This window comes from Myiozetetes cayanensis, unplaced genomic scaffold, assembly GCF_022539395.1.
Source record: "Myiozetetes cayanensis isolate MyiCay16 unplaced genomic scaffold, myiCay2020 scf3, whole genome shotgun sequence".
NCBI lineage: Eukaryota > Metazoa > Chordata > Aves > Passeriformes > Tyrannidae > Myiozetetes > Myiozetetes cayanensis.
Window position 1 is genome coordinate 71,797,634 of NW_026087521.1, and position 24,888 is coordinate 71,822,521.

The 24,888-nt window shown below is 45.6% G+C and overlaps 1 protein-coding gene across 1 annotated transcript; it reads right to left on the minus strand.

Annotated features, from left to right (window-relative positions):
- Positions 1–427: 427 nt before the first annotated feature.
- PTHLH (parathyroid hormone like hormone) lies at positions 428–10,485 on the minus strand. Its single transcript, XM_050324672.1, has 3 exons — positions 10,385–10,485; positions 4,395–4,817; positions 428–599 (listed from the first exon to the last, which is right to left on the minus strand). Exons 1-3 carry the CDS (start codon positions 10,483–10,485, stop codon positions 590–592), a joined length of 534 nt encoding a protein of 177 aa, XP_050180629.1. The 3' UTR covers positions 428–589.
- Between the last annotated feature and the right edge of the window lie 14,403 nt (positions 10,486–24,888).

Sequence of the window (24,888 nt, forward strand, 5' to 3'; positions counted from 1 at the left end):
TAAACACATTAAATTTAAAGCCATTTTCAAAAGTAGTAAATAAAAAAATAAGCGTTCCTGCTCTCGAAATTCCTAAAGGACACATTTTTCCTCCCGAGCCGCGGTTTAATTAGATTATATTTTATTAGACATTCTTTACAAATTTTAAAATACTGCTATTATACATGCACAAAGGAAAATCAGTTTGAACAACTGGATGTAGGCATTCATCGAAATCAACCACAAAAAAGGAACATTTTATGTCAGTTATCAATGTACTCAATATGTATATCTAAAGTGCATTATGTTACAAAAAATATAGAAAGTCAGCAGCACCAAGATATGTTCACAAAATAAATACACCAGTCAACAAAATAAATTATGGTAGATGTGACAATAATAATTGTCTTAGCCTTAGCCAAAAAAAAAAAAAAAAAAAAAAAAGGAAAATTCACAATAACCAAATGTGCAGTTTCAGAGAGCAATGGGGGAAAAGGTTTTATTCTGAGCATTTACAATATTTACAGGTAATAAATATTTTAATACTTCCCATATGTTCACTATTACAGAATACTGCAATATGTCTTCCAAAAATATCTTGCTGAAAATGTCAGCGCCTCCTGCAAAGAAAAAAAAAAAAGGACAGAAAAAAAAAAAAAGGAAAATTAATTTTTACTTCAAAGACATGTACATAAAATTAATAGCAAAAGTACCACACACTATGACAGGCGTGCCTTGCTAATAAACATTTGCAATAATAGGGCCTGATTAACAATGTTACAGCTGTAGATACCTTTCCAAGACCTCCACTATATTTTCTTCAATGCAACTCATCCACCAGGATGATGACCTACAGGTTGTCACAACACTGAGGCCATCTACTGCACTGTTCTGTACACTCAGAGTCACAGAAAGGGGCTTTAGTTTTCTTTAGAGACTTATGCCAGAAGGTTCCTGAGCGCTCCAGGTAGAAGAATTGTATCACCCTGTCATAAATATGCCAAGAGGTATAAAGAAAAAAAAATACAGTTGGAGAAATGAGAATTCAATTTTAAATATATGTTTTTTAAAAAAATCCTTATTAACCATGTGGCAGTCCTGCCCCTGCTGTGCCAAATGGCTGGGTGTGATGCCAGGCTTGGGTGTGATTAAAACAGTGCCACTGAGCTTTATTTAGTCTCTTTTTCTCACTGAGAGACCAGCTCTTAGGCAAGGGTCTGTATATTTCTGTGGTGTCACATACATGAGGATATGCAGGAAAGGATGCTCAGGTCTTGGAGTGAGCAGGCAGACCCTTGGACAGAGTGTCTCTCTGAGTGCTTGGATGAGTGAAAAGGTTATAAGCCTGCAACTTCCCCTCTGTGAGCAAAAAAACTTGGTCCTGAAAGAAAATAAGCGCTTTCCTGTTGCGTTCAGTCCAAGCTGACACAACCAGCCCTGAGATCTGGGAGTTTTCTAAGGGATGTTGGCATTCTGTGCTGAGTTCTCTACTCCTGCCTTCCTTATGAAAGCTTGAGAACAAAAGCAGAGCCTTCTCCTAACCACTCCCATCCTGCCAGTCTGTTACTTACACTGTAATATTATTTTAAGTTGCTTAGTGGTGCTGCTGGAAATGCTCAAAGGTGAGGTGTTTTTCCCTTCTGTCCCTGTGAACAGCACTTTTTTTTTTAATGTTTCCCTGGGAAACAGCTGTGGGGTGGAACATGAAGCTGTGGGATGGAGTGGGATTTGCTCTGCTGCTTTACTGATCACCAAGGGCTGTGGGTGGCATTCCACATGGCAGAAGTGTTAAATGGTTGGGTGTGATGCCATGATGAAATGGGAGTATAGATGAAATGTCCATGAAAAATAATTCTGAAGAGCCTGGAGTGGAGAGGCCATCGTGAAGGTCTTTAATAATTAACTATTAATATTAGGATGCATCCAGGATATATTACAGCAAGTATGACAATGGCATATCTTTCCTGGAGCATGACTGTGTGTGTCTGCACCACTCAGGCCTATTTCTAAGAGGGTGACGTTTTTCATTTGGCCTGGATTTTAGCTTTTGTTTTAGAATTTAGGCTAAGCCACGTCTTGACAATGGGCTTTGCACTAATGATAACTTGCGAGCTGCCTCCTGTGATTTGGTCCCAGATTTTGCAAGACTGGCTTCTTTCATGAGGTCCTTATTGTGGTAAGTCAAAAGATCTAGAGATGACATTATTGTTGTCCTTTTATTCTGACCTAAACCCATAATTTTGTTATCAAGACTGAGCTGAGAGAATTGGCTCGAAGATTTTAATTTGGGGTGTTGAGCAGAACAGAAGCCCAGAGGTACAGTGAAAAGCGTGCCTAAAGTTTATCTTTGCACTTCCTTGACATTTACCCTGCTGCATTGTGCACTTCCTCTCTGTGAAGTGATGCTGCTGCTCCTAAGCTGCAGTTGGCCTTAGGGGTGCAACAAAAGCAGCTTCTACTGGTGGAGCATATGGAAATCTTGGCTGCACACACCATCCCTCACCCCCAACCAGCAGTAGGGTAGAAGTTCCTGATTCAGCTGAGGAATCAACCTCCCTCAGATGTGCCCATCCCTCTGTCTAAACTGTATTTGCCCACCTCGTGCCAACAACTGCTTAGACAACTGCATTGGGCCTGACTCCCCCATCTAAAGGGGGAGTAACTTTCCTTTAATGTATAGAAATTATATCTTTTGGATATATATCCCGTATCTGGGATAACTAAAAGCTTGTGTACCAGCAGTTTCTTACAGGCTAAACCAAAATATTGTGCTCTGTACTTGTGAAGGAGAAATTCTGTTTTCCTTGTTTAATGTATTCTCTTCATTTAACCCTCTTCAGTTAAGTATCTAAACTATAGGTTCTCCACAGGGTTCTGCTTCTTGCCCTGAAGAAATACCTGCATCTTAGAGGGTAATATCAGTAAGGTAAAGGTAAAGGTAAAGGTAAAGCCTTCATCCATCCAACCATACTTCAAACAGAAAGGCTGAACTAGGAAAATCAACAGGGTTGTACCTGTAGCTCTTTTATATATTCCATTGGATGTACAACCAAAGACAGCGTAGTAAGAAGAAGAAGGAGAAACAGTTGAAACTCCCTGGGATATTTTTTCCCCCTATATTTAAGATTTCTGTGTGCTGAAGATGTGTTATGTACTGGCCAACACAGTTCCACAACATCTGCTGAAACATCAGGCATCTCCTGAAGGGTGCCTTTCCTCAGGTGCTGAGACAAACCAGCCTCTCTTACTTCACTCCTACCTGCTCCAGCCCTGCCACCTGGTTTCTGGTCTGGGACACTGAGTGCCCAGCCCCAAATTCCAGTAACTCCTGCAGAGGCCAGCAGGAGCTGAGACGATGGAGCACATTGCAAACTGTGGCCCGTAAAGCTTAATCCAAAACTGGATCTTAGTAAATCCTGCAGCTGGCATGTCTTCCTAAGGGATTTGCTGTGAGCAAGTGGCACTTCTCTTATGTCTCTATTCTGCCAAAGTGAAGGGGAGGAGGAGGAGGGAAAAGGGTGGGAGTTTTGCTGTTGAAAATGCAAACATCTGAGGAGAGCTGAGGGGTGGACTCCTTGGCTTTGTCTGCAGAGTGCGTAGACTTCCACTCTGAGATGACTGTGAGTGGGTGAGTCATTTGAGACACCTGGGTTGATGTCTCCAGCTCACCACTACCCTGAAAAGCCTGCGCTGTCATACGTGAGGGAAGCACTTCTCTCTCCAAGAGCAATGCTAAACATTTGTCAGCAGCAACGTAATTGCTTCATGAGCTGGCAAAAAGATGGAGCTGAATTAAAAAGTCCTAATGGCATGGAAAAGCTGATGGTGAAAGGCTGGTCTGCGTGGTTTGCAGATATTGCTAAGAGAGAATTTTTCCGTGTTCTCCCCTAAGGTTAAACAGTAAAATGAAAAGCTGTAAAGTAAGGGTAGGAAAGTTGCCAAAAAGGGGAGGTATCAAGAGGGAAGAGAGAAAACTTCAGCATTTTATAGATCCAAAGCCTTAAATAAAAGTCAAAGCTTTCAGTCCGCTCAGGCCCAAGTGTGGGACCAAGATATGATGTGAGAGGAACTATGGTTAAAGCAAAAAAGGAAATTTCAATGGCTGTGCGTGATGTGCTTTCTTCTTGCAGAAATCACTTACTGCTCAGCTTCAGGAAGCACATTTTGGCATAAAGTGGTTTACTTGAATTGTGTGTCATAGGAAAGAAAGACTTTGTCACCCTGCAACGTGGAAAGGGCAGTTACCTTCAGAAAGCCCCTTGAGACCGTGCAGTGCTTGAAAAGCTCCCCCCCAGTTATGAGTAGAAAGATCTGCTGTTACTCCAGGTTTGAGCAAGGCCTTGGCCTCTCTCACCAAAGGATTACAGTTTCAGTAAATACATGGTATGGTCCCCAGAAGGATCTAGCAGAATTACCTTAAAGTGTGATTATGTGTGGTGACAGAGCTGTCCAAGAGTGGGCTCTCAGTCACGACGTCCCCATAGGTGCCAGGATTTAGCCAAGCTGAGCGGGTTCGCCTCTTTTTCTTCTCTTGTTCCTTACGTTTCCCAGGCTTTGCTTTCTTTTTCTTCCCTGACGCCTTCAGGGGCTGCTCCTTGTAGGTCTGTGATTTGTTTGTCTCCTGAGTTAGGTACCTGCCCTCGTCTTCACTGCCGAATCGGACAGGGTAGTTCTTCGTGTTGGTGGCGGGCTTAGGGTTGGGGGACACCTCGGACGTGGCGCGGATTTCTGCAGTGTTGACACCTTCGATCAAATTTTGAAGGAATATTCTTCTTCGTAAATCTTGGATTGACTTGCCCTTGTCGTGCAACAGCTGGTGCTCTGATACAGCCCGTTTGCTAAAGGAAGAGAAAGGAGAAGGGGAAAAAAACGTTCAGGATTTGGTTATTGCCCAGTACTTGGCAGAGCTCCCCTCGCCTCTGGCCGTGGTGACCACAGTGGCTGTGTACCAGCTCTCAGGCTTGGAGACATCCAGTTAAGTCAGACTGCTGGAGTAAGTCCTGCTTCTCAGAGTAGCTGCTCCCTACAGAGAAGGGAAAGACCTAAGAGGGTAATAATTCTCAGCTGACCGATCACACACCACTGGACCTGGAGCTGGATTAGTCACTGCTCTGTTCTAGGAAAGCATTATGACTCTTAATATATCACACTTCAGGCAGTAAAAGCAGGAAGGCGGTTGTCAGAGATAGAAAAACTAAAGGGTTGGATAACGGAGCACTGCAGTGAAGCAAGAGGGGGAATAACAAGTACTTGTGCTGGAGCCGGAAGCAGTGTTTATACAGCATCATTCTAATAATTTTCTTCTGCTCAGTCACACACTTCAGAAACGTAAATAAATACACAAAAGTGCGTTTCATTTCTAAATTTAAGTAAGTGCAATTGCAGGCGTGTCATGGAAAAAATATTGGAATTGGGATGCCTAAAGCGTGGGCGCTTCAGTCCATAGTGAGCTACCCGGGCAGGCAGAGGAGCATGGGCAGAGATAAACCTCAGCCAGTGCCTCTTGATTTACTGTTTGGCCACTTGTGTCTAATTCTGGGTTTAGGTGCCTTCCTGCTATTGCTTCCAGCCTCAACTTTCGGGGCCAGATTTCTTGTCTGCTGTGCAGTTGGAGTTTTATGCTGGCCCTCTTCAGGAGCTCTTCAAGAGCATCCTGGTTTTGTTGGAGTGTTGGTTTTTTTTTTTCCAGAGTTCATCATGACCTTTTAGTACACTGAGCTCCGTCTTGTTTTCGAGGAACTGCGAGATGACTAGCTATTTTTCTTTTAGAGATGTTGTGCTGGCAAAGAGCATATTAAACATCTGAGGAAAATACAAGTGGCACCTGGATAATAAATGACTGTAAGAAAATACATGCTCATTCCTTCATGTGGAATAGACACACAGCTGCACTGTGAACCGCAGAAAGAGCATAAGCTGGGATTTTAGCTGTGCTCCCATGAATGCTATGATACACTTTATCCTTCCAATTGCCCTGCTTCAGTGTGCAGAGATTGGCTATGTGCTCTCTCCTCTTGCATCAGGGTACTGCATGTGACTGGATTCTTACTGGCCAAAGAAAATCCATTCACTGCCTTGCCTATCCTATAATCATTTGGTCAGTTAGCTGGATAAGAAGCTGTTTCTGCATGTGGGTGAACTGGAAGAAGACACATAATCATGAGTGAATATTCCTTCCTTCCATCCCACCCCTCATTTTCCTGCTGTGTTACCAGGTTTCAAAATGCTAAATGTGTGGGGGTGTTCTGCACTTTCTCAGTCCCTTTAGCCAAACTCTTTAGATTTGTGACTTAATCCACAGTGGAGCTATTTGAAATTGGCAACTTCAAGTAGCATTGGTTTAAGAGCATCCCCTTCACTTTTTGTCTCTGTAGGACTGTACTGTTTGAGTATTGGGTTCAGGTGATGGGCTCAGGTGATGCTACATCTGTTACTCAGTGAAAAATTCAAACAGCAGCTTTCCTCTGTCTCACAATGAGAATGGAAGATGACTGCCAACATCTTGCTCAAAATCAGGTCTAGATATACTGAGGTTTGAGAGCACATATGTAATCATTGTCTGTGTTTTAAATGTCCCCAAATCAGTTTTGAATTACTTCAGTCTTTAGGGCAGGTATTTTATGCCCCTCAACTCAATGTCCCCAAGCAAAAAATGCAATGTGATAATAGTAAGCTGAACCCATATTGTGTCTTTCTCTTCAGTGCAGCTGTGACCATTAACACAAGCTCGTGATCTCCCCCAGGAGAATTCTTTTGACCACTGAAGCTCTCCAACAGCCATCTCTCTAACAACCTTCTCATGAAGGTCAGTCTGACTGGCAAAAACTAGCACCTTGGACTCCTCTGAGCGGTGTACCCCTGTGCTGCTTGTCAAGCTGTCCACTGTGGCTCATGTTACATTCCTAGTTTCACTAATCTGTTTTCCCAGGAAATCTGCATGGGAAATGCAGAGCTGCCTTCGCTCTTCTGGTTTACAGAAAGCATACAAAATCTCAGTGCTTTGCTGAGTCTAGAAGAGTATGTCTCATGTGATGAGCAAAGCTTTCCTACTGCCTCTTGTAAAGTACCGAGGATAATTCCTTCTGCCACAGACAACCTAAAGCTGCCTTAATCCCGTAATATGTATTTGGTCAATTTACCCGCCGTGACAAAATCTTGAATCTCCAAAGCCTGTTATTAAAGTCCTCTCGATTGAAAACCTATTCCATCTTACACAACTGAAACCTAAACATTTTGTTCCACTACACACGAGGCAGTCACAGAGCATTACAAGATCTGCATCTCGAGGGTGTATTTTCAAAGGGATGAGGGGACTGACGTGTGAGGGGTCAGTGTGCCAAAGAGGGTGGGTTTCTGTTTAAATGTCTGTATGATATTTAGCATCCAGTCTGGCCCCAAATAACATTCTGCTATTCCAGATGATTGTATAACATTACGTAGTGTTACATTTCACATGACTTTTATTACTCAGCCAGACTTAAAGGATTACGTTTTGCCTACCAGCTTCCTTTGTATGCTCTGGATCAAAAATCTCCCTGAAACAAAGAAGATGTGGTAGATACCTATCTCTTTGACCTTCTGCCTCCTTCTGCTTCAGTTATTCAAACAACTCCTATGTTTGTAAATCACGGAGAAACGCTTGCTCAAGAAGACTGATGTAAGATGGAGATATCAACAATATCTCACCCACACACACAGAGGGTGTGGAAGGCAGTGGAAACCAAAATGATTGTACTCACATATTGGCTATGATATGAAAAAAAAAAAAATAAAAATTGACTGTTAAGGTTAAGACGACCCACTAGAGGTCCCTTCCATCCTTCTCATCACACACTTCTCATCCAATGAAAAGGAGACTGTGCCCAAACCAAGTGCAGTAAATGCTAAGGTTACGTGTGGCAGGCACTTTTGAGGGAAGGATGTTGGCGGTTTGTATTTGACCAGAGCATCCAAACTAATGACTGTATCCAAGGACGCCATGTACAAATAAGACCTGATGTCCCATCGTGAGCAAAACAGTAGAAATCCATAACTTGTGACTATCCTGACTTCATGTACTTCCAGATAAGCTGTTCTGCTCAGGCACATTCCTCCTTCATTTTTTTTCCCCCGAGATATCTAGCGTTACTAAGAGGCAACATTCTTCAAGCAACAACTTTCTATCTCAGGGAGTTGCTCTTATTTAACTGTTATTATCCTTGACTGTCCATGTTGGGTCTGATCATAAATTCAGCAAAATAACTGGAGAGGATTCAGTCAGCTCTCTGTCTGGATTCTGAAGACTGAGTGCCCTTGCCACTGACTCCAAAGGGAGTGAAATCTGCTCAACCTATCTCAGGGTAGGAAAAATATTTTGAACACATCTGGGGACATGGTGCTGCAACGTCTGGGCACGCTGATAAAAATACCTAATTTCACTTTGAGGCATTACTGTGTTTCTCAGAAGCTCTTTAGCAGCTAAAGCATTCCCATAACAAATAATATGTCTGGAAATCTGTTCTTGGGACAATTTGCTATTGCTTTCCATGGGAGATTTGCCTCAGTAAAGCCTCTAGAATTAGGCCTATGTAATTTTGATTATTTTTGCATGTCTATAATAATGTGCTTAAGTATTTTCATCCATTACTGGTTTAAGCCTTTGACTGAAAAAAAAAAAAAAAACCCTCTAGGCTTAAGTGAGTTATTAACCATTAACTCTAGGAATGGTTTGTGGTGATATTAAAACAGGACACATGTTTGAGTGTGGTGTCTGTGTTTGTGCTGTGCCCACAAACAAAACTACGTGAATGCCACTAACTGACAGCTAACTGGTTTCTCGTGTGTGTTTTACACGCCAGAGCAAAGAGGGAGCTGGGAAATGCATTTTCACTGGTTAGCTTCCACTTTTCTTTCCCCTGGCAGGACAGAATGGGAAAGTTGGGAAGACCTCTAATCCTGACTTTTAAAAATGCGTGTTTCAACACTGCTAACTTCAAAAAGAGAACGAGTATTTCTTAGCAAATCTAACTTTTTTTTTTTTTCCTAAAAAACGGCTAAATTTGGCTTAGATCCAGTTCGGAGTTTCCTATCCAAGAAAATAGCAGCATTTGACTGCACTTCAATTTTCTTCTTTTTTTTTTTTTTTTTTTTTCTGAAACTGAAGTTTAGTTCCTCTGTATGCAGAGAATAAAATTGTTTTAAATGAAAGAAATAGCTCAAGAACAGCTTGCAGGAGTACAAAACAGCTAAGCATTAATAGGCTGAGAAGAATACACTGTAATATTATCAGCAATAACATGTTCTACACAGTTTGCTGTAGGAGATTTGTAATAGCTGTCTGCCTGGTGCCAAACTTTAGGTGTGTCTGAAGTCACTTCACCTGGGGGATTTTTGGTTTGGCTTCCTTTTTTCTTTTTTCTTTTTTTTTTTTTTTTTTTTTTATTTTATTCTTAAATGGCAGAGGAAGTGCTATTTGGAGATCTTGCACGTAATAAAACATTTACAAGGAAACCCATCTGAAATTGTTTGCTGTGTCATGTTTCCCTGTAAGCTGCGATCGGATTTTCCAACACTCTTTCTCCAACTTGGCTTCCTCTTGAACTGAGTAACAATACAGCCCTCCACAGCATGACTGAGGTGTTTCTTCCTTAGAAAATCTGATGCAAGTCCAGAGAAAGCCAGCGACTTAGATGTGTGAGGCAGCTGCTCCTACATCAGCCCAGTGGCTTCTCCTGCACTTTGCGTATGGGTATTAGTATAAACCATGCTGATTATTTTGGAAGGAGCAAAAAGGTCATTTCCTGAACAGACTGTCTTAAGTTACACTACCATTTATCAAAAAATATTCTTCTGCCTCCAAGTAAGACACTGGACTCCCTTTGGATTTATTTTTTTTTTTTTTTTTTTTCTTTTTGTGAAGTGGCAGAAAGCCAAAGAAATGGTTCGGCACTTCAGTGTCGTGATGGCCCTCACTTTCTGCGTGTCTCCCCTGTCCTTATCAATGCTGGCTCCGTGCCAGCGCCGAAGAAATACAGGTTATTCAGTTTAACACACAGCAGCTTGATGGACCGGGATGCTCCCCACGAGGAACCGAAAGGTGCGCGGGGGGCCGGCACAATAAAGAGCTGCTCCTCTCCCTGGGAAGGGGAGACCCTCAGCTTTCACATCTCCTTCCCCAAAGCTCTGTGAGGTCAGAGACAGCTGCGAAGCGCCCTTTGCCTGCCCCAAATCCCCTCACCTGGCGCCGAGGCACCGCCGGTGAGCACCTGGGGCAGGTAACCCGGGAGCGCTGCTGGAGGCTGCGGATCCTCCCGGGCTTCTCCCGCCGCCCGTCCCAGGGGATCCCGGCCGCCTCCCTCCCCACCCGCACCGCCACCGCAGCGAGGGACAATAAAGGGGAGGAAAAAAAAAAAAAAAAGAAACTCACAGTCTGCGGCTGATCCCCTCTACTGATCTCCCGTAAGAGGGCACGGAGTAACTCAGCAGGAACACCGCGAAACTCCACTGCTGGAAGAGTTTAGCGAACATTGTATCCTCCGGGGCTTAAAACCTGCAAGGAAAGGGAGGTCAGTCCAGGGGGACACATGCGCCAGCGCCGTCCTCAAGCAGCCCCCGCTTCTCTAGCAGCTCCGAGGCTCTGAAGGAAAAACAAACTTTCTGAGCTCTCCGCTCACTCCTTCCAAACTTCGCTCTCTCTCCCTTCCTTGCTGTCTGCCTCTCCCTCTCTCCCTCCCTCCCCAGTTCCCTCCCTCCCTCTTTCTCTGTCTCTCGCTGCCCGCAGGCAAGATCTCTCTCGATATTAGTTAAAAAAGCATTTAGCTCACATTTGAACCGGGTTAGAGAGCGGGTCCATTTGGCTCCCTGAGCCCTGTTCAATTCTAGTCCGCTAAGCCACTGTCTCAGGTATTTAAGCTACAGGAGAAGCCCTCTCTGCAGATAAGGAAAGATTCACGAAAGCCAGCTCGGCTGCCCACTTCTCCATAAACACACTCGCGGACACACACACACACACAGACTGAGGCGAGACAGGGGATGCATCTCTACATGTCTTCTAATATACCTTCAAAAAAAAAAAAAAAAAAAAAGAGTCAGGTTCACGTCCTCAGCTTCCCCAAAGTTTGGTCCCCAGCTGTGCCAAGGAGAGGGAACTCAAGCAGAGGTCGCTGCCTAGCTGGAGAACCAGAGAGGTCCGAGAGGAGCGGCAGCCCGGGAAGGCTCAGGGGCTGGGAATCATGCTTGGCTCGGCAGGTTGGACGGGGCTGGAGCCTGCGATGTTCACACGCTCCGAAGCAGCCTCTGGGAGACCTGCGGACGGACGGAGGGTTTTGCAAAGAGATGGCGCCCTAGGAACATGTGCGGAGAGAGCGAGAGCCCGGGCGGGATACCCACAGCCAAAACGGAGACTGGAAACAAGCGCTTCCCGGGACGGGAATCAAAAAAGGAGCGAAGGAAGGGGAACACCCGACAGCACACGCACGCAGCGGACCCTAAGGACTCCGGCCAAGCTCTTCGCATCTTCTGCAGCCGGGCTTCTCCCTCTCTCTCTCCCCTTCCAGCTCTCCCTTTCTGTGTTTATCCCCCAGCTCAGCGCCTCCCCTGCCGTAGCCGGGCGATCTCTCCATCGCGGGGGCACTTTTTAGCTCAAGCCCCAAAACCCTGCCCGGAACTGTTGCCTTTCACGCACCTACCGTGGTTCGTCGCCTTTCCCCTATTAGCTGGAGGGTCGATCCCTAATGATGCTAATTGTACGCCAGTGAGGGGGTGGGGGGGCAAAGGGGGAGGGCTGGGGGAAGGACTCGCCGTCTATGAACACAGGCGCTCCTGGCCAAAAAAGTAAACTAGTGGAAAGTTTTCTCCTCCTCTCTCTCTCTCTTTTTCTCCTTCCACTTCGTCCTCCTTCAGCGTGGCAAATCCCCGTGTCAGGCTGCGCTCCCGTGCGAGGCTGCGGGGACAGCGGTGCCCGGAGCTGCGGGAGCGCTGCCGGTCACCCCCCGCACCCGCGGCGGAGGGGCCAAATTTTTCCACCGCGGGAGAAAGAACACTTATGTAAAAACCGAAGGTAGCACAATCCGCCCCTTTCCGCAGCCTGTTTCGCGCAAGGAGCTGCCCGCGGCTGTTGCAAGTCAGGTACCGGGAGAGAGCCGGGGGGTGTTTGGTGCGCCCCTTGCCCCCACCCCCCGGCGGCTCTTCCAAGGGGGAATGCCCTGCACGCCGATCTCCTCCCGCTCGACGGCAGAGACCGTGCCAGCGGGCACCTGGGGGGACCAGCTCCGTCCCGGCAGCATCCCTGGACCCCCCAGCCCTCCGCATCCCGCAGAAACGCCCCCGAGAGACCTTCCCGCGGGCAGCGCCGCCGCCCCCAGGCGCAGAGGGGTCGCTGGTCGCTGCCGCTGACAGCCTGATTTACAGGGAATGCTTTCCCAACACCCTCACAAGCCGCAACAAAACAGTGAGGCGTGCCGGCTGATTGCTCCTTCTCAGCCTCTTCCCGAATTAAGGAAGGGAAGGCTCCCCGGAGAAAGTTTGGGTGCAAGGCAGAGCATTTTTCTACCTGCAGGTTATTTTGCGTCAAAAGGCACTTGCTGCCACAATTTAAAAGCCCAGCTCCTTAGCCAAATTCCACACCACACAGGCAAATAAAACCGACAACATAAGAGCTGAAATAGAAATCATGGCGAAAACATTAAATCGTTTATACTGTAAATAAATTCCCTGAACACCTGGTAGGCTATAAATTAAAATGTATGGCTAATAGGCTTCTTTGATTTACACTGCCCTTTCTACTAATTAAAAATAATTGCGAGATCCCCTGAAAACAGCCCCCACACACTCATAAGTCTATTGCTCTTTTAAAGGTAAAAGGTCCATCAAATATTTTTAGAATTTCCTTTCCCACAGAAATTAAAAATTAAAAAAACACACCAAACCTCCAAAAACCAACACACACCAAACCTTACAGACTCAGGAAAATAAATAGCCTTCATAAACTCAGAATACTGAAGTCTCTTCACAGTTTATTACTTCACCTTTTCCTTGAGTTACAGCTGTCTGTGCCTCTCAGGAATCACCCTGGCCAACAGTGGTTGATCTTCTCAGCAATCGCTTCCAAAACTATATTCTATGTTTAAGAAAAAGTGTAAAAAAAAAAAAAAAAAAAAAAAAGTTAAATGGGAAAAAAAGGGTAATACTTTTCAAAAATTCAAAATAAATCCAGCCCTACAGATTTTTTATTCTGCCTGCAACAGGTTAGGGAGAAATAAAGGGCGTTAAAAGCAGGTGCTTTCCCCCCTTGCTGCTCTTTTTATTATGAAGAACAGAAGCTTCTCCTAATATATATATAGTGAAGGAGACCCTTCTCCATTGCTTTTATTGAAAAGACCAAACTTGTGACATCACTAAGTACCTTCCTATGGCTGAGTTTGCCTCATCTCTGCCTCAGTGGGCTTGGGGCGGGGGGAAGGGGGGGGGCAAAGGGAGAGAGGAAAAAAAAAAAGAAACTATGGCTTTGCTAATACGGCAGGAACTGAGCAGTGCCAAACCCGTTTAGGAGACTTACTATCATACCATTCTACGATGCTCCCCTTGCCCCCCCGCCCCCCGCTGAAGACTGTCATCTCAAAACACCGGCGCAGTGCTTTTTCACCTGCCACTTACACGAATGCTTAACCCGTGAGCAAACTCCTGGTGCCAAAGCCTCACCGCAAGCCTGAGCCCTCCGCCGTGGCGGGATGGGGAGAAAAATCCCCTCACTTAGGGTTTAAACACTCCCTTCCCCGCAGGACGGCGCCCGGGGATGCGCACCCGGGTCAGCGGCTCCCGGCAGGGACCCGCCGCCACCTGCAGCATCTCTCCCCACCGGCCCGGCCGCTCCGCCCTGCAAGCTCCGGGTGTCCCTCGGCCTCGGAGGGGTGAAAAGAAGATGACGCTGGACCAGAGGAAGGACCGGCGGAGCGATGCTTTTGGCGCGGTTCCCGTCCCCACACCTGCGCCAAAGCATCCCTGCGCACACGGGGCACCCCCGGGCACGGCCGTCCCCGCGTCCGGGAGCGGGGAAAAGCCGCACTTTTGTTCGGGTTTCACCTGCCGGGGCCTCGGTTACGGGCAGGGCTCGGCGCCAAGGCGAGGAGCTTGCGGTGGCTGGTTGTTTTCCCGGCCGGGACGCACGGAGGGAACGGGTCGTTTTGTTGGACCTGGAAAAGGCTTCAGCCGCGGGGAGGTGAGGCAAGACCCTGCGTTTGCCTCTCTGGTCAAGCCCTCCCTGCCGCGATAAGGCAAACCTTATCATTTTAGGTTTTCTGCCTCCACTTTCTCCCGTCTTCCCGCCTCAAAGACAATGAGATTTTGGAGGGATGCCGCGCTTGGCTTCTGCCTCCTTTTTCCATACATATAAACAGGCATAAATTAGCTTTCCTACGAGGAAGTCGACCTGGGAGTTTGGCTAGGAAGACAAATCTCTGCTCCAGGTTTGGCACGTAATTCCCGAGCGGGGAATGGGGCCAGGGGCTGCGGGCGGGTGTGTGACCGGGCTCCCCTCAGAAGCCTCTCGGGAGCGAAACATTCCCTTGAAACAAAAGCCAACAAGTGGGTTCAGCTCACTGGGGAGGAGGTGCCCTTGCAGCCTCAGCGAGACAGAGGGAAATAATGACTAACCCCCCACCCGGTGCTCAGAGACGGGCTAAATCCTCAGCTCTGCAAACTTCCCATCCTTCACCTCTGTGAAGTTCCGCCTCTCCCTCCTCCCTCTTGTTTTATTCACAATAAAGCACTTTCGTCATTTCCCCTCCCGGATTTCTATAACCTCAGTTGCACTCGTCCAGGGCTTCGGTTCAGACGGGGAGTTTAACCTCCGCAGTCTTCCCAGGGCGGAAAAAAATGGTGTTCAGCAAAAAAAACACAGGCGTGCTGACTGCTGGAGAGGCTGGCGGGGAAGGGAAGGGAGCGGCAACATCAGCGATTGCTGGACTCGTCCTGCGAGGACCAGAAATCCCCCAAGACTTGCACAACCTCTCTGATCCAGGAAGGTTCAAAGCCAGCGAGCGCAGCTCTCTGCAGGCGAGGTGCGAAGCCCCAGAGTTTCTGCGAGGCTCTCAGGGTGGGTTTGAGGGCAAGGCTGCTGTACAACTGGTAGCAAACACTATTGCTTGCAGAGTGAGGCAGATTTTCTAGCACAGACTCATTCTTGCCCGCACCCGAGCCCTGCTGCACTCCCCTGTCCCCAGCTTGTCCCCTCTCCTCTGACTCTCCGGTGGCCGTCAGGGATGACAAGCTCCCTAGCCCACCTCTGACATGGTGTAATCTTCCTGTGGAGTGAAAAGATTGCTCGGGGAGAAAGAGAAACCCGTTTTATCCCTCCCCACCAGCAAGACCCCGACGTTCCGTGGCACTCCATCTGCATACACTAATCTCCTTTATTAAAGAACGATAGAGTAGCTCAGTAGAGCAGCCTCTCCCACCCGAGGGACAGCCGGAGTTCCCCCGGCCCAACACAATGCGCCGTTTATTTAGACAATGTGCATTTAATTTAATGAACTCAAGAAAGGGCGGGGCGGGCGGGGGGGGGAGGAAGCCAAATTAAAAAGGGGAAAAAAAAATAGTTTCGCCAAATCTTCTGTCTGGTTCCTAGAATCCAGCAGACACCGAAAGGGATAACTTTCAGCTCTGAGTGCGAAGAAGCAGTGATGAATTCCCGCGGCCCGGCGGTGCCGGCGCTGTCCCCCCGCGGGCGGCGGAGCGGGGCCGGGCTCCAGCCCCAGTGAGCTGTCCATGGTGGAGCGGCCGCTCCGCTGCTCCTGGCACAGCCGGACAGACCTGCCCGCCGACACTGCCCCGGACACCCTCCCGGTCCCCCAGGGGCGCTGCCGCCACGGCTGGGTGAGGAGTCCCGGCTCCCCGAGCATCCCGGCTCCAATCCAAAGCGATCCATCCCACCTGCGCTGTTTCTACCACAAAGCCTCTGCTTGGCTCTTGTAAGGAAGACACCCCAAAGAAAGAGGCAGCTGGTGTAGAGCCCCGCTGAAGGCAGACTGACAAACACACCCCCTCCAAACGCTCATGACATTTGAACCGATACACGAGCGAGGTGGGTATCAGTGTCTTCTCCCAGGCAACCAGCTGTAGGACAAGAGGGCACAGACTGAAGCTGCACCAGGAGAGGTTTAGGTTGGACATTAGGAAGAAGCTCTTTACAGAGAGAGTGATTGTGCACTGCAATGGGCTGCCCAGGGAGGCGATGGAGTCACCGTCCCTGGAGGAATTTAAGAAGAGACTGGGTGTGGTACTTGGTGCCATGGTCTAGCAGACAAGCTGAGACAAGGTGGTGTTAGGTCAAAAGTTGGACTCAGTGATCTCAGATGTCTTCTCCAACCCAGCTGATTCCATGACTCTGTGAACTGCTAGCAGTCACCATGCCTTTTCGATGGTACACATATTTTCCTTTGGTGCTCTGAAACCTTGAGCTCTTGGGCTGCCTCTCTCTAGGTCTGGTCTTGACTTCAGCTTTAAATATCTCTTAACATAGACTGAACTCTTATTTTATTCCTTTGTGTGCGTGTGACTAAATATCTATTAAATATCAATAGAAAGAAATGTGTCTGTTCTTTTTAACTTACACAAAACTGTTACCAAGCTGGGCTGGCTGGAGAACAAGAATTCAATTTAAAGAGTTGGGGGGGTGGAGGGGAGGAAGCTTTGCAATTTGTTTTTTCACTACTGTTGGAACAAAATCCAGCCCTCTAGACACATTTCTGAGAGGAGACAGACTCAGCTCCTGCACTGGAATAGCTTAGTGGTTAATGTACTCATCTGGGATGTGGGACACCAGAGTTCAGGTCCTTCCCTTCTCTGATTCATTCCTAATCCCTAGACTGTCGGTCTCTCTCAGTTCCATCCCATCCCAACCTTTCCGATTACATTTGTGACGAATTGGCGTTTTCCAAAGGGTAAAAAAAAGATTGTTTATTTAAGGAAAAATTCCTGCCTTGCAGTTATTCTGAGCAGCCTTGGTTAAGCAAGAAGTAATCCAGGCAGCCATGATACAACAATGGAAGGGAATTGCAAGTTGAGAAAAGAAGGGGTGACCTAGGAAAAGGGAAGGAGGCTCCTTCTCTGGTGGCACAGAGGGATAATGTGGTTAAACACACTTTCTTTACCTTTAGGTTTGCAGATTATTTGAAAAACAAAAACCCAGGGGGATTCTGTCCTTCTCCATAGGTTTGGGGGCTAGTATGGTTAAGGTAGACTTTCCTCAGTTATGGTTTGGTTTGATCTTTTCTATTTCTCTAGCTTGTGGAATACAAGAGAAAGTTGCACTTAGGATCACATCCAGACTCATTTGACTTCCCAGCTTAGAAGACAGGCTGCCTTTCCACACCTAGGCTGATGGAAAGATCCTGGTTGTTTGAAGCCTGAAGTCATGCCTGTGATTCTGGGCAGCAGAGTGCCATAACATGCTCTACCATGAGCACAGCCTTTATTTGCTAACAGTTCTGAAATACTTATCTTTGGTTTATACTGGGTTTTTTTGTTAATCTAATTATTTTTGATAATCTCCCAGTCTGACTTTCAGGACCTTTTCTGCTTCCTGCTGTTTGTTTTAAAAAGTAGAAATGACTGGAACTGTTAAGTGCATCCTCTGCTTTGACTCAGATGTGCTTTGTTCCTTCCTCTGCTCCTATGAAAGTAAAATGATCCTGTATTCTCATCTTTCTTACCACGTTAATTATCTGTTTTCATATCCCTAATTCCCAGTGAACAAACTGCATCTTTAAACTCTTCCCAGAAGTCATGGGATGCAGTCCAGCTCTCACTGAAGCCAAACTGGTTCCCTTCCTTCACTTCATTTGGATGGTGGTCAGCGTCTCACACAGCCACCCCTTCTCCAAATTTTGAACTCTGCAGTGTGGTTTCTCTTCCAGACACCACGTCCCACAGGTTGTGAACCTTAAGCTGCAATAACAAAGTGGAATGACCACCTGACTTGCTTCAGTCAGGCCATGCATAGTGAAATGCAGCCTGTGGAGTTGCCCATGACACAATGCACAACAAGCTTGAACGGCAGGAGATGTGAGCAAGCACATTTTTTAGGAGTTTCAATTAACCCTTGCAGGTCGGGGGTTCTAAATTTACCATGTGAAATGCGAAATTCAATTAACCTGAAGAAATAAATAAGGATAAACTATTAAAGTTATTTGCTATTATTTGTTTAGCCCAAGATGATGAAACTGGTTCTTATAGCAACTCGCCTTACACTGAGATTAAGTTAATTGCTCCTTCACCTCCAGATTTCATCTCTTTTAAACCCAGAAATATTACTCTGTGTGTTTGGTCTGACCTATGAAGGGTGCTCTTTAAAAGCTCTTTTTGTGTTTCTTAGGAATATTCACTACTTCATTTCTGCCCGATGCTCGAAGCAATCTCAGGGGCTGTGGGAGATGGAAGAGCTTTGGCTCTGGGCAGGACTGGACATCGACAGTCAGAGCTCCTGGGTTCTGCTGCCCTTTTGGAAATCACTCCGTGTCCCGAGCCCTGGAGATACTTGAGGGAATGACACATGGGAGTTTTCTGAGAGCTGCCCACATGACTCAGGGGTGGCCTCTGCAGTCATAAGGCCTGTGAAAACAAAGCAATGTGTACTCAGTGCAGGCTGAGGACAGCTCCAGGAAGGATATGTACGTTGCTGTGCTGGCAGGACTGAGGTTCCAGGTTGTAATACACAGCCTTGACATCAGGAGGCTGCAGCCATCACTGCAACCTGTAGATCGGAGCAACAGCATGGGGTTGGCTTCTACTGTATTGGAAATATTTCATTTTCTCCATTGCTTTGCAGGTCAGAAACAAAATAAGTGGTTTTCCCATCTTTTTCCTGTTGAAGTGTTGCACTTGCTGCCTGACTAACTTGAATTACTCTCTTGAGTAAGCCTTGTCTCTGCAGCAGGACAAGCAGGCCTGAAGTAACCGAGGGTGCCTGCTTGATGTTGCTTTTGGCAAAGAGCCAGTGGTTAGGCATGGATAAGCTTCTTGCTTCAGCCTGAGTGATGTGTCAGTTTTGAAATTATAAGTCACTCAGGGCATGTGGCTATTCCAGGCCTTTCCAGAAAATCTTTCAGACCCAAGTCATTGAAGAAATTCTTCACGTGTGCCCAGACCTGACAGAACTCTTCCTCACTTTATTATTTGACATCTTTCAAAGCACAGCACTGAAACTCCAACGAGAACCTCATGCCAGGACCAGTTAACTGCAGAAAAATGACATTAAATTCCAGGGATCCCATTTGCATAGGGATAAAGAGCTTGCAGGACTCAGGGGGGATGTCAGACCTGATTACAATTGTTAACCATCCATGGAGTCACAGGCATGAATAGGGAAAAATTATGCAACAGGTGGTGAAGCTTACCAGGTGGTTGCTTATCACTAATTACCCCTGGGATTCCCTTGTCCTTTTTCCACCAAATATCACTACTTGTGCAGTGTCAGACCAAAAGGCAATCAGTAATAACAAGAGCCTGTCCTGTCACAAAGGCAGGGTTTGTTAGACTCATCCCTTCTGTCACTGCAGTCACTGTCAATCTGCGTCAGCCTCTCCCTCAGCCACCTCTTTGAGGGCACGCTCGTGAACTCCTTTCCTAAAACCAACCAGCACGAAGGGTTGGGTCTGTGCATGGGAGGAAGGGCAGCAAACTTTATTTCAGTGTCTGCGGGTACCAGGACAACGCCCCGTGCTCTGAAGGCCACCTGCACACACTTTGCAATCAGCCTTCCCAAAGGCTCCAGAGCAGGTGTTTTTTAATCAAGCTCTCCAGGTGCTTGTTTGTGAAATGCTTTGTTTCGAGGGGCACATGCGCAGCCTGAGCGGGAGTCCGATATCTGTGCAGACCTCTGGAATCCTCCGCTCATTAGTAAGTAGTGATGATGTGCTTGTCAACACCTATGGGAAAGCCAATTTGTACTAAATTATTTAAACCTTACTCAAACAATGATGATCTTATTTGAGTTGCAGGTGCTCGGCTTCAGGCTCAGGCTTGTGTAAGCTGTTTACTTGTATAAATACACTCACTCAAAATACACTCACTGACAAAAAAAAAATGAAAGAAGTGCATGTAAGAAGTGCACAAAACAACGTCTTTGTTAAATTTTAGGGCCTTTTCTTGTAAACACACTGAAGCTGAGCTAAGAGAGTTGCGTTGTGTTAAGTTTTGCCAAGTGCTGGGGCCTCCAAAATCCCGTGTACATTCTACAGAGCTTTTGCACAATGGAGAACATCTTCAGGCTGCAGGGGAGCCAAAGGCTCTGCTGCACTCAGTGCTGGAGATGCCTGTGGTACCAAAATAGCTTCTGCTTTACAATCCAGTGTAAGGACAAGTTGCAACAGAGCAACAAAACAAGCAAACAGGGAGAGGGCAAACGGGATAACATTAAATCTAAATCTATCTCAGTTAGCTTTGTATCAGTCCAGCCTGCTGTCTATAAATTAAGGCAGATAAAGCCTCAGGTGTGTAAGGAAATGGCTTAAGGGCACAAGGGATACAAGGAGAGAAAGAACAAGGGAATGTGGGTAGATATGGATGAACAGGCAGGGAAAGAGGTAATTGCTAGTAGCATGAAGATAGGAGGATGGCAAGAGCTGAACAGCCAGGTAAAACAAAGTTCAGTTGTGAAAGGATCTAAAAGGAGGGATATAAGAGGGTTTGGTTGATTGTTTTAGGTTAGGCTTGTTTATTTGTTTGTTTGGTGCTTTAGGAAAGAAGTGGGAGGAAGCAGAAGGCCATGAATGGTATAAATTACAACTTACTGAAAAAAATTACAGAGAGGATGATTTGGGCAATTCTCTGAACAGAACAGGTGATAACCAGCTTGCAATGGCTGAGGTTTAAAATGCAGGGGTGAAGCACCCAGGTGAAAGCTTTTGTATTCAGGACACCTTCTGAAGATGTTGAAAGAGGAAAATATTGAGTGTAAAATGAGCATTGGAAGCACCAAAATATCTCAATCCACACACATACACACCCCTCCCAAAATAAAAGTTAGTTCAGAACCATGGACCCAGGAGATTGTGTGTTTGAAAAGACTCTTATCATCAGGGAGAAACAGTTAAAAAATAAAGTGTGTGGATTTGAAACCCAGCTGAGATATTAATTCTGTTAAGCTTAAATTCAAGCCTGTACAAGTGAGAGATGGAATGAAGGATGGAATTGGATGGAAGCAATTTCATGTATCATCGTTCTAAAAGTAGTCTGAGAGTGAACGAAGGTTCTGTGTTTAGGAAAGCCTCATACTGTTGGTCTCAGTGCATAGTTAAGCTCTTGGCTGTTATGGTAATGCAAACACATAATGATCACAAAGGAAGGGTTAAGGATAGCTCAGAGTAAAGCCAAAGAAAGGGAAGGGGGGAAAAGAGGAGAGATCATCTGGGTAAGGTTCTAAATGGCCAAGTAAAGGAAGCTGATGAAACACAGTGCCCAATGCAACACGAAATTTAAACTGGGTGTTGCTGAACAGAAGAAATGAGCAGTTTATGAGGATGTGGATAGAGGAGGAGATTTGGGACTTGGCCAAGAGAAAGAGGTTGGAAACTTATCTGAGAGCTGCATTAGCCAAAAGAAGAGGCTAGAAGTCAAACCAGAGGCAGCTGTGAATCAAATTAGTGAGAAGGATTCTAGGGTGTTGGGGTGTTTTCCTCGTGTTGCAAAAGGCACAGAACCTCCTGCAGCTGATTTATCCCGGCTTCCTTATTTTTGTGCACGGTTTGATCACAGCCCTCTGCTGTCACAGCTACCTGAGAAACATCTGAATTTTTACACTGCCTGCTTAAGTAATTCACAGGGAAGGCACTGAGTCTTTCAGGTTGCTCCAAAGAACCAAACCACCCAGCTCACTGACCTGGAACCGTGCTCTCAAATCCCAGTTAAAGCTGATTGCTTAATTTATAACTATAATAACTGCAAGGTTCCCTAAGAGCACTGTCCAAGGGACATATGTAAAGTTTTTCTGCATTTCTGTTGTTATTTACAGGGTCTTGCTGGAAGCACTTTATAAATTATGCAATCACGCCTTTAAGTCCAAAAATTCAATATAGGAAGTTCCATAAAACACTGCTGTGTGAAGGAACACTGGGATTTTTTTTTTCCCAGTCTGTTCTGCAGAAGTTTCATTATAGGTTTCATTATCTTGTGACAAGGCATGTGAATACAGTGGTTGGCCATAAAAAAAGCGACAGAAATAATGTAATTTTGATTTATTTGTATAATCTTGTTTATTTTGAATTATCTGCCATGCTACTGTGGATTTTTTATTCCTTTTATGCTGTCACAAAAGAGACAAGCTCCATTTTCAGTCATGTGGTAAAGGCAGTGAATGACTGGTTACTGAAACAAGCAACACCAGTGCAGTTGGCCTTCTTAGAATAAAGAATTAAATTATATATTTTATGTGGAAGATTAACAAAAGTAGTCTGAATGTCAGTCCTTGCTTTACTGCAAAAATTCTCTCTCTCCCTAAGTGTATTACAGCTCAGACAGCATTGTTGTAGTTCTGTGACTGGAAACACTTTTCCCCAAGACTTCTTTTGATTTTGGCAGTTGAAACCTGGCTTTATTTATCTTATAAAAAAGCTCATTTCTGTGATAGAGACTGTTTTAAACGATGAAGCTGTGCCTACTTAAATTGTGAAAGATAAATAATTTAATTATTATTTATAGTATTGCCAACAGGTTGATTATTTAATCAAAACAGCTATTTAGTAACCATAGGAAACATAGCAAGGGTCACAGTAAGGTACAGTAAATGCTTGGCTATAAAGAAAGAAATCTGTTGAGATGGTTTCTTTGCTAATCAGAAGCATGGCCAATTTTCAGGCTCAGGAAGTTCATTTAAGTTGCAACAAGGCAACAGTATATGGATATATTGTTCAGTATAATTTTTTTCCCCACAAGAAATAACAGAATCTTGAGTCACAGTATGGCAGAATAAGAAGATGAGAGAAAATCAGTGTTTAAATGCCCAAAACCAAAAACCTAATCATGATTAGAATTTATGAATTTAGATTTGAAGAATACATTTTTTTCTAAAAATTTCTCTGTGACTACCCTTTTGCAAAGTAATGGAAAGTGTTTGGAGATGTATCGTTGGAGCTGCTGACATAATTAATGGTTTCATTAAGAGCATGAAAGCAGGCTCTTGTATTTCTCTGGCTTTCAGCAAGCCAAGCTCATGTGGGAACTCCAAGAACCAAAGTCGCTTTTGCCGATCCAGGCCCTCGGTCCTCCTGTTGCAAAATAAAAATTTGAAATCCATATATTACACTGGGCTGTGGTACTTCCCAACGTGTCAGGAGTGAGACAGGTTCGAAATATGAGCAGCTACTACGGGTGACAGGCTGGCACAAGACTTGCCAGCATTTCAGGTGACGAGGCAAATGGGAGGATGGCAAACAGAACAACGTGCTGCCAGAAGTTCAAAGGGAACCAGTTTAGAAATTACACTTATCACTCCCTGTTTTCATGTATGACCCTTGCTTAGGTGGTCTGCACTCCAGAAGTAACGTTGGTCCTTGAAAATTCATGGCAGTCCTAAGGAAAGTGCAGCAGGATTTGTTAGGAATGATTTGTGGGTTCAGGGCAGTGAGCTTTCAGTTATGCCCTGACTGACTTCTCATCTCGTGACACTTGGGCTGACATCCTAAACTGACATGAGCTTGGTTTCTTCATCTTGATACCTAATGATTAATAAAGATATAGAGGCTACAAAATCCATACTTTGAAGTACTGGGGGAGGGGAACAGAAAGTGTGCTGAAAGCCAGGCCTGTGCACTAAACCTCCGAGAAAACAAAGCACGTAGCAAGAACAAATAGCCCAACTTCCCAGAGACTACCCAAGTGCTTCAGCTAAGGAAAGGCTGCTGAGCTTCTCTGGTTCAGAACCAAGCACAGCAGGGACTAATATATTAAAAGGGCTGGAACCCATGTTAGGGATGAAAGGCATTGCAGGATTACATGGAAAATTTCTAGCACTTGTCTGGCCTCACACAGGATTAGCTTCTTCAACAAACATTGAAGTCACATAATGCCCTGCACCAGTCTGAAACACAGATTTCTTCATTTTATAAAAAAACTCCAACTCCTGGCTGATGTTACACTCATGGGATCAATGATGCAAATCACCCTGAGCACAGACCTAGCACTGAGCCTGCAAGGAGGGTCCTCCTTCTAAAAGGGGCATTTGGACATTAAAACAGGGGCAGGTACCAAAAGTAAGGGCACTGTGAAACTGTGTAGAGATTAAGGGGGGAAATGACCCTGTATCATGTCATATGCCTTTGCTGAGTCATGTTAACATGTATGGTCACTTCATCAGTTTGTGGACATTACACTGCAGCTCACATGAGAGGCAGATGTCGTAGTTCTTTCTCTGTGGGTGTTTCTGATTTCATAGGACCTGCACTTACACATGTCCTGATATCTAAAGGCTTCAGAGAGCCCAGGAATAACCATATGAAATCAGAATCAAGGTGCAGCTGGCCTGTGGGAAGGGCCAGCAGCAAACACAGGGCTTAATATGAAGTGAATCCTCTTCTCCAGTTAAATTCTCCTCTCTCAGTAATCACTGATTTAAAGAGGGACTGGAGGACACGTTGTACCATCATTTTGAATAGCCACCAATAAACTTGTTCTTCCTGAGTTTTGCTAAAACCTTTTCTGAGCTTGGTTACAGTGCTGGCCTCCACAACATCCTGTGGTGGACTTTCACAGTTTAATTATCACGTTGTCCGGAAAAGGTTCTTCCTTATGTTTGGTTTTGATATGGAGGGAACTGAATTCTCCCTAATTTTTTATGTTATGAGAAATAGGGAATAGTAATTTTCTGCTCATCTTCTCTTTGCCATTCACAGTTTCGTAGATGTTATTATATTTCTCTGGCATCTGGTTTTTTCCAGCAGG

Bases quoted from the DNA above. Each gene is read 5' to 3' on its own strand.
- PTHLH (XM_050324672.1), bottom strand. From the start codon at position 10,485: ATGTTCGCTAAACTCTTCCAGCAGTGGAGTTTCGCGGTGTTCCTGCTG. The intron at 4,818-10,384 runs GTGAGTTTCTTT...CTCTTCCTTTAG, and splicing joins GAGGGGATCAGCCGCAGACT to CAAACGGGCTGTATCAGAGC.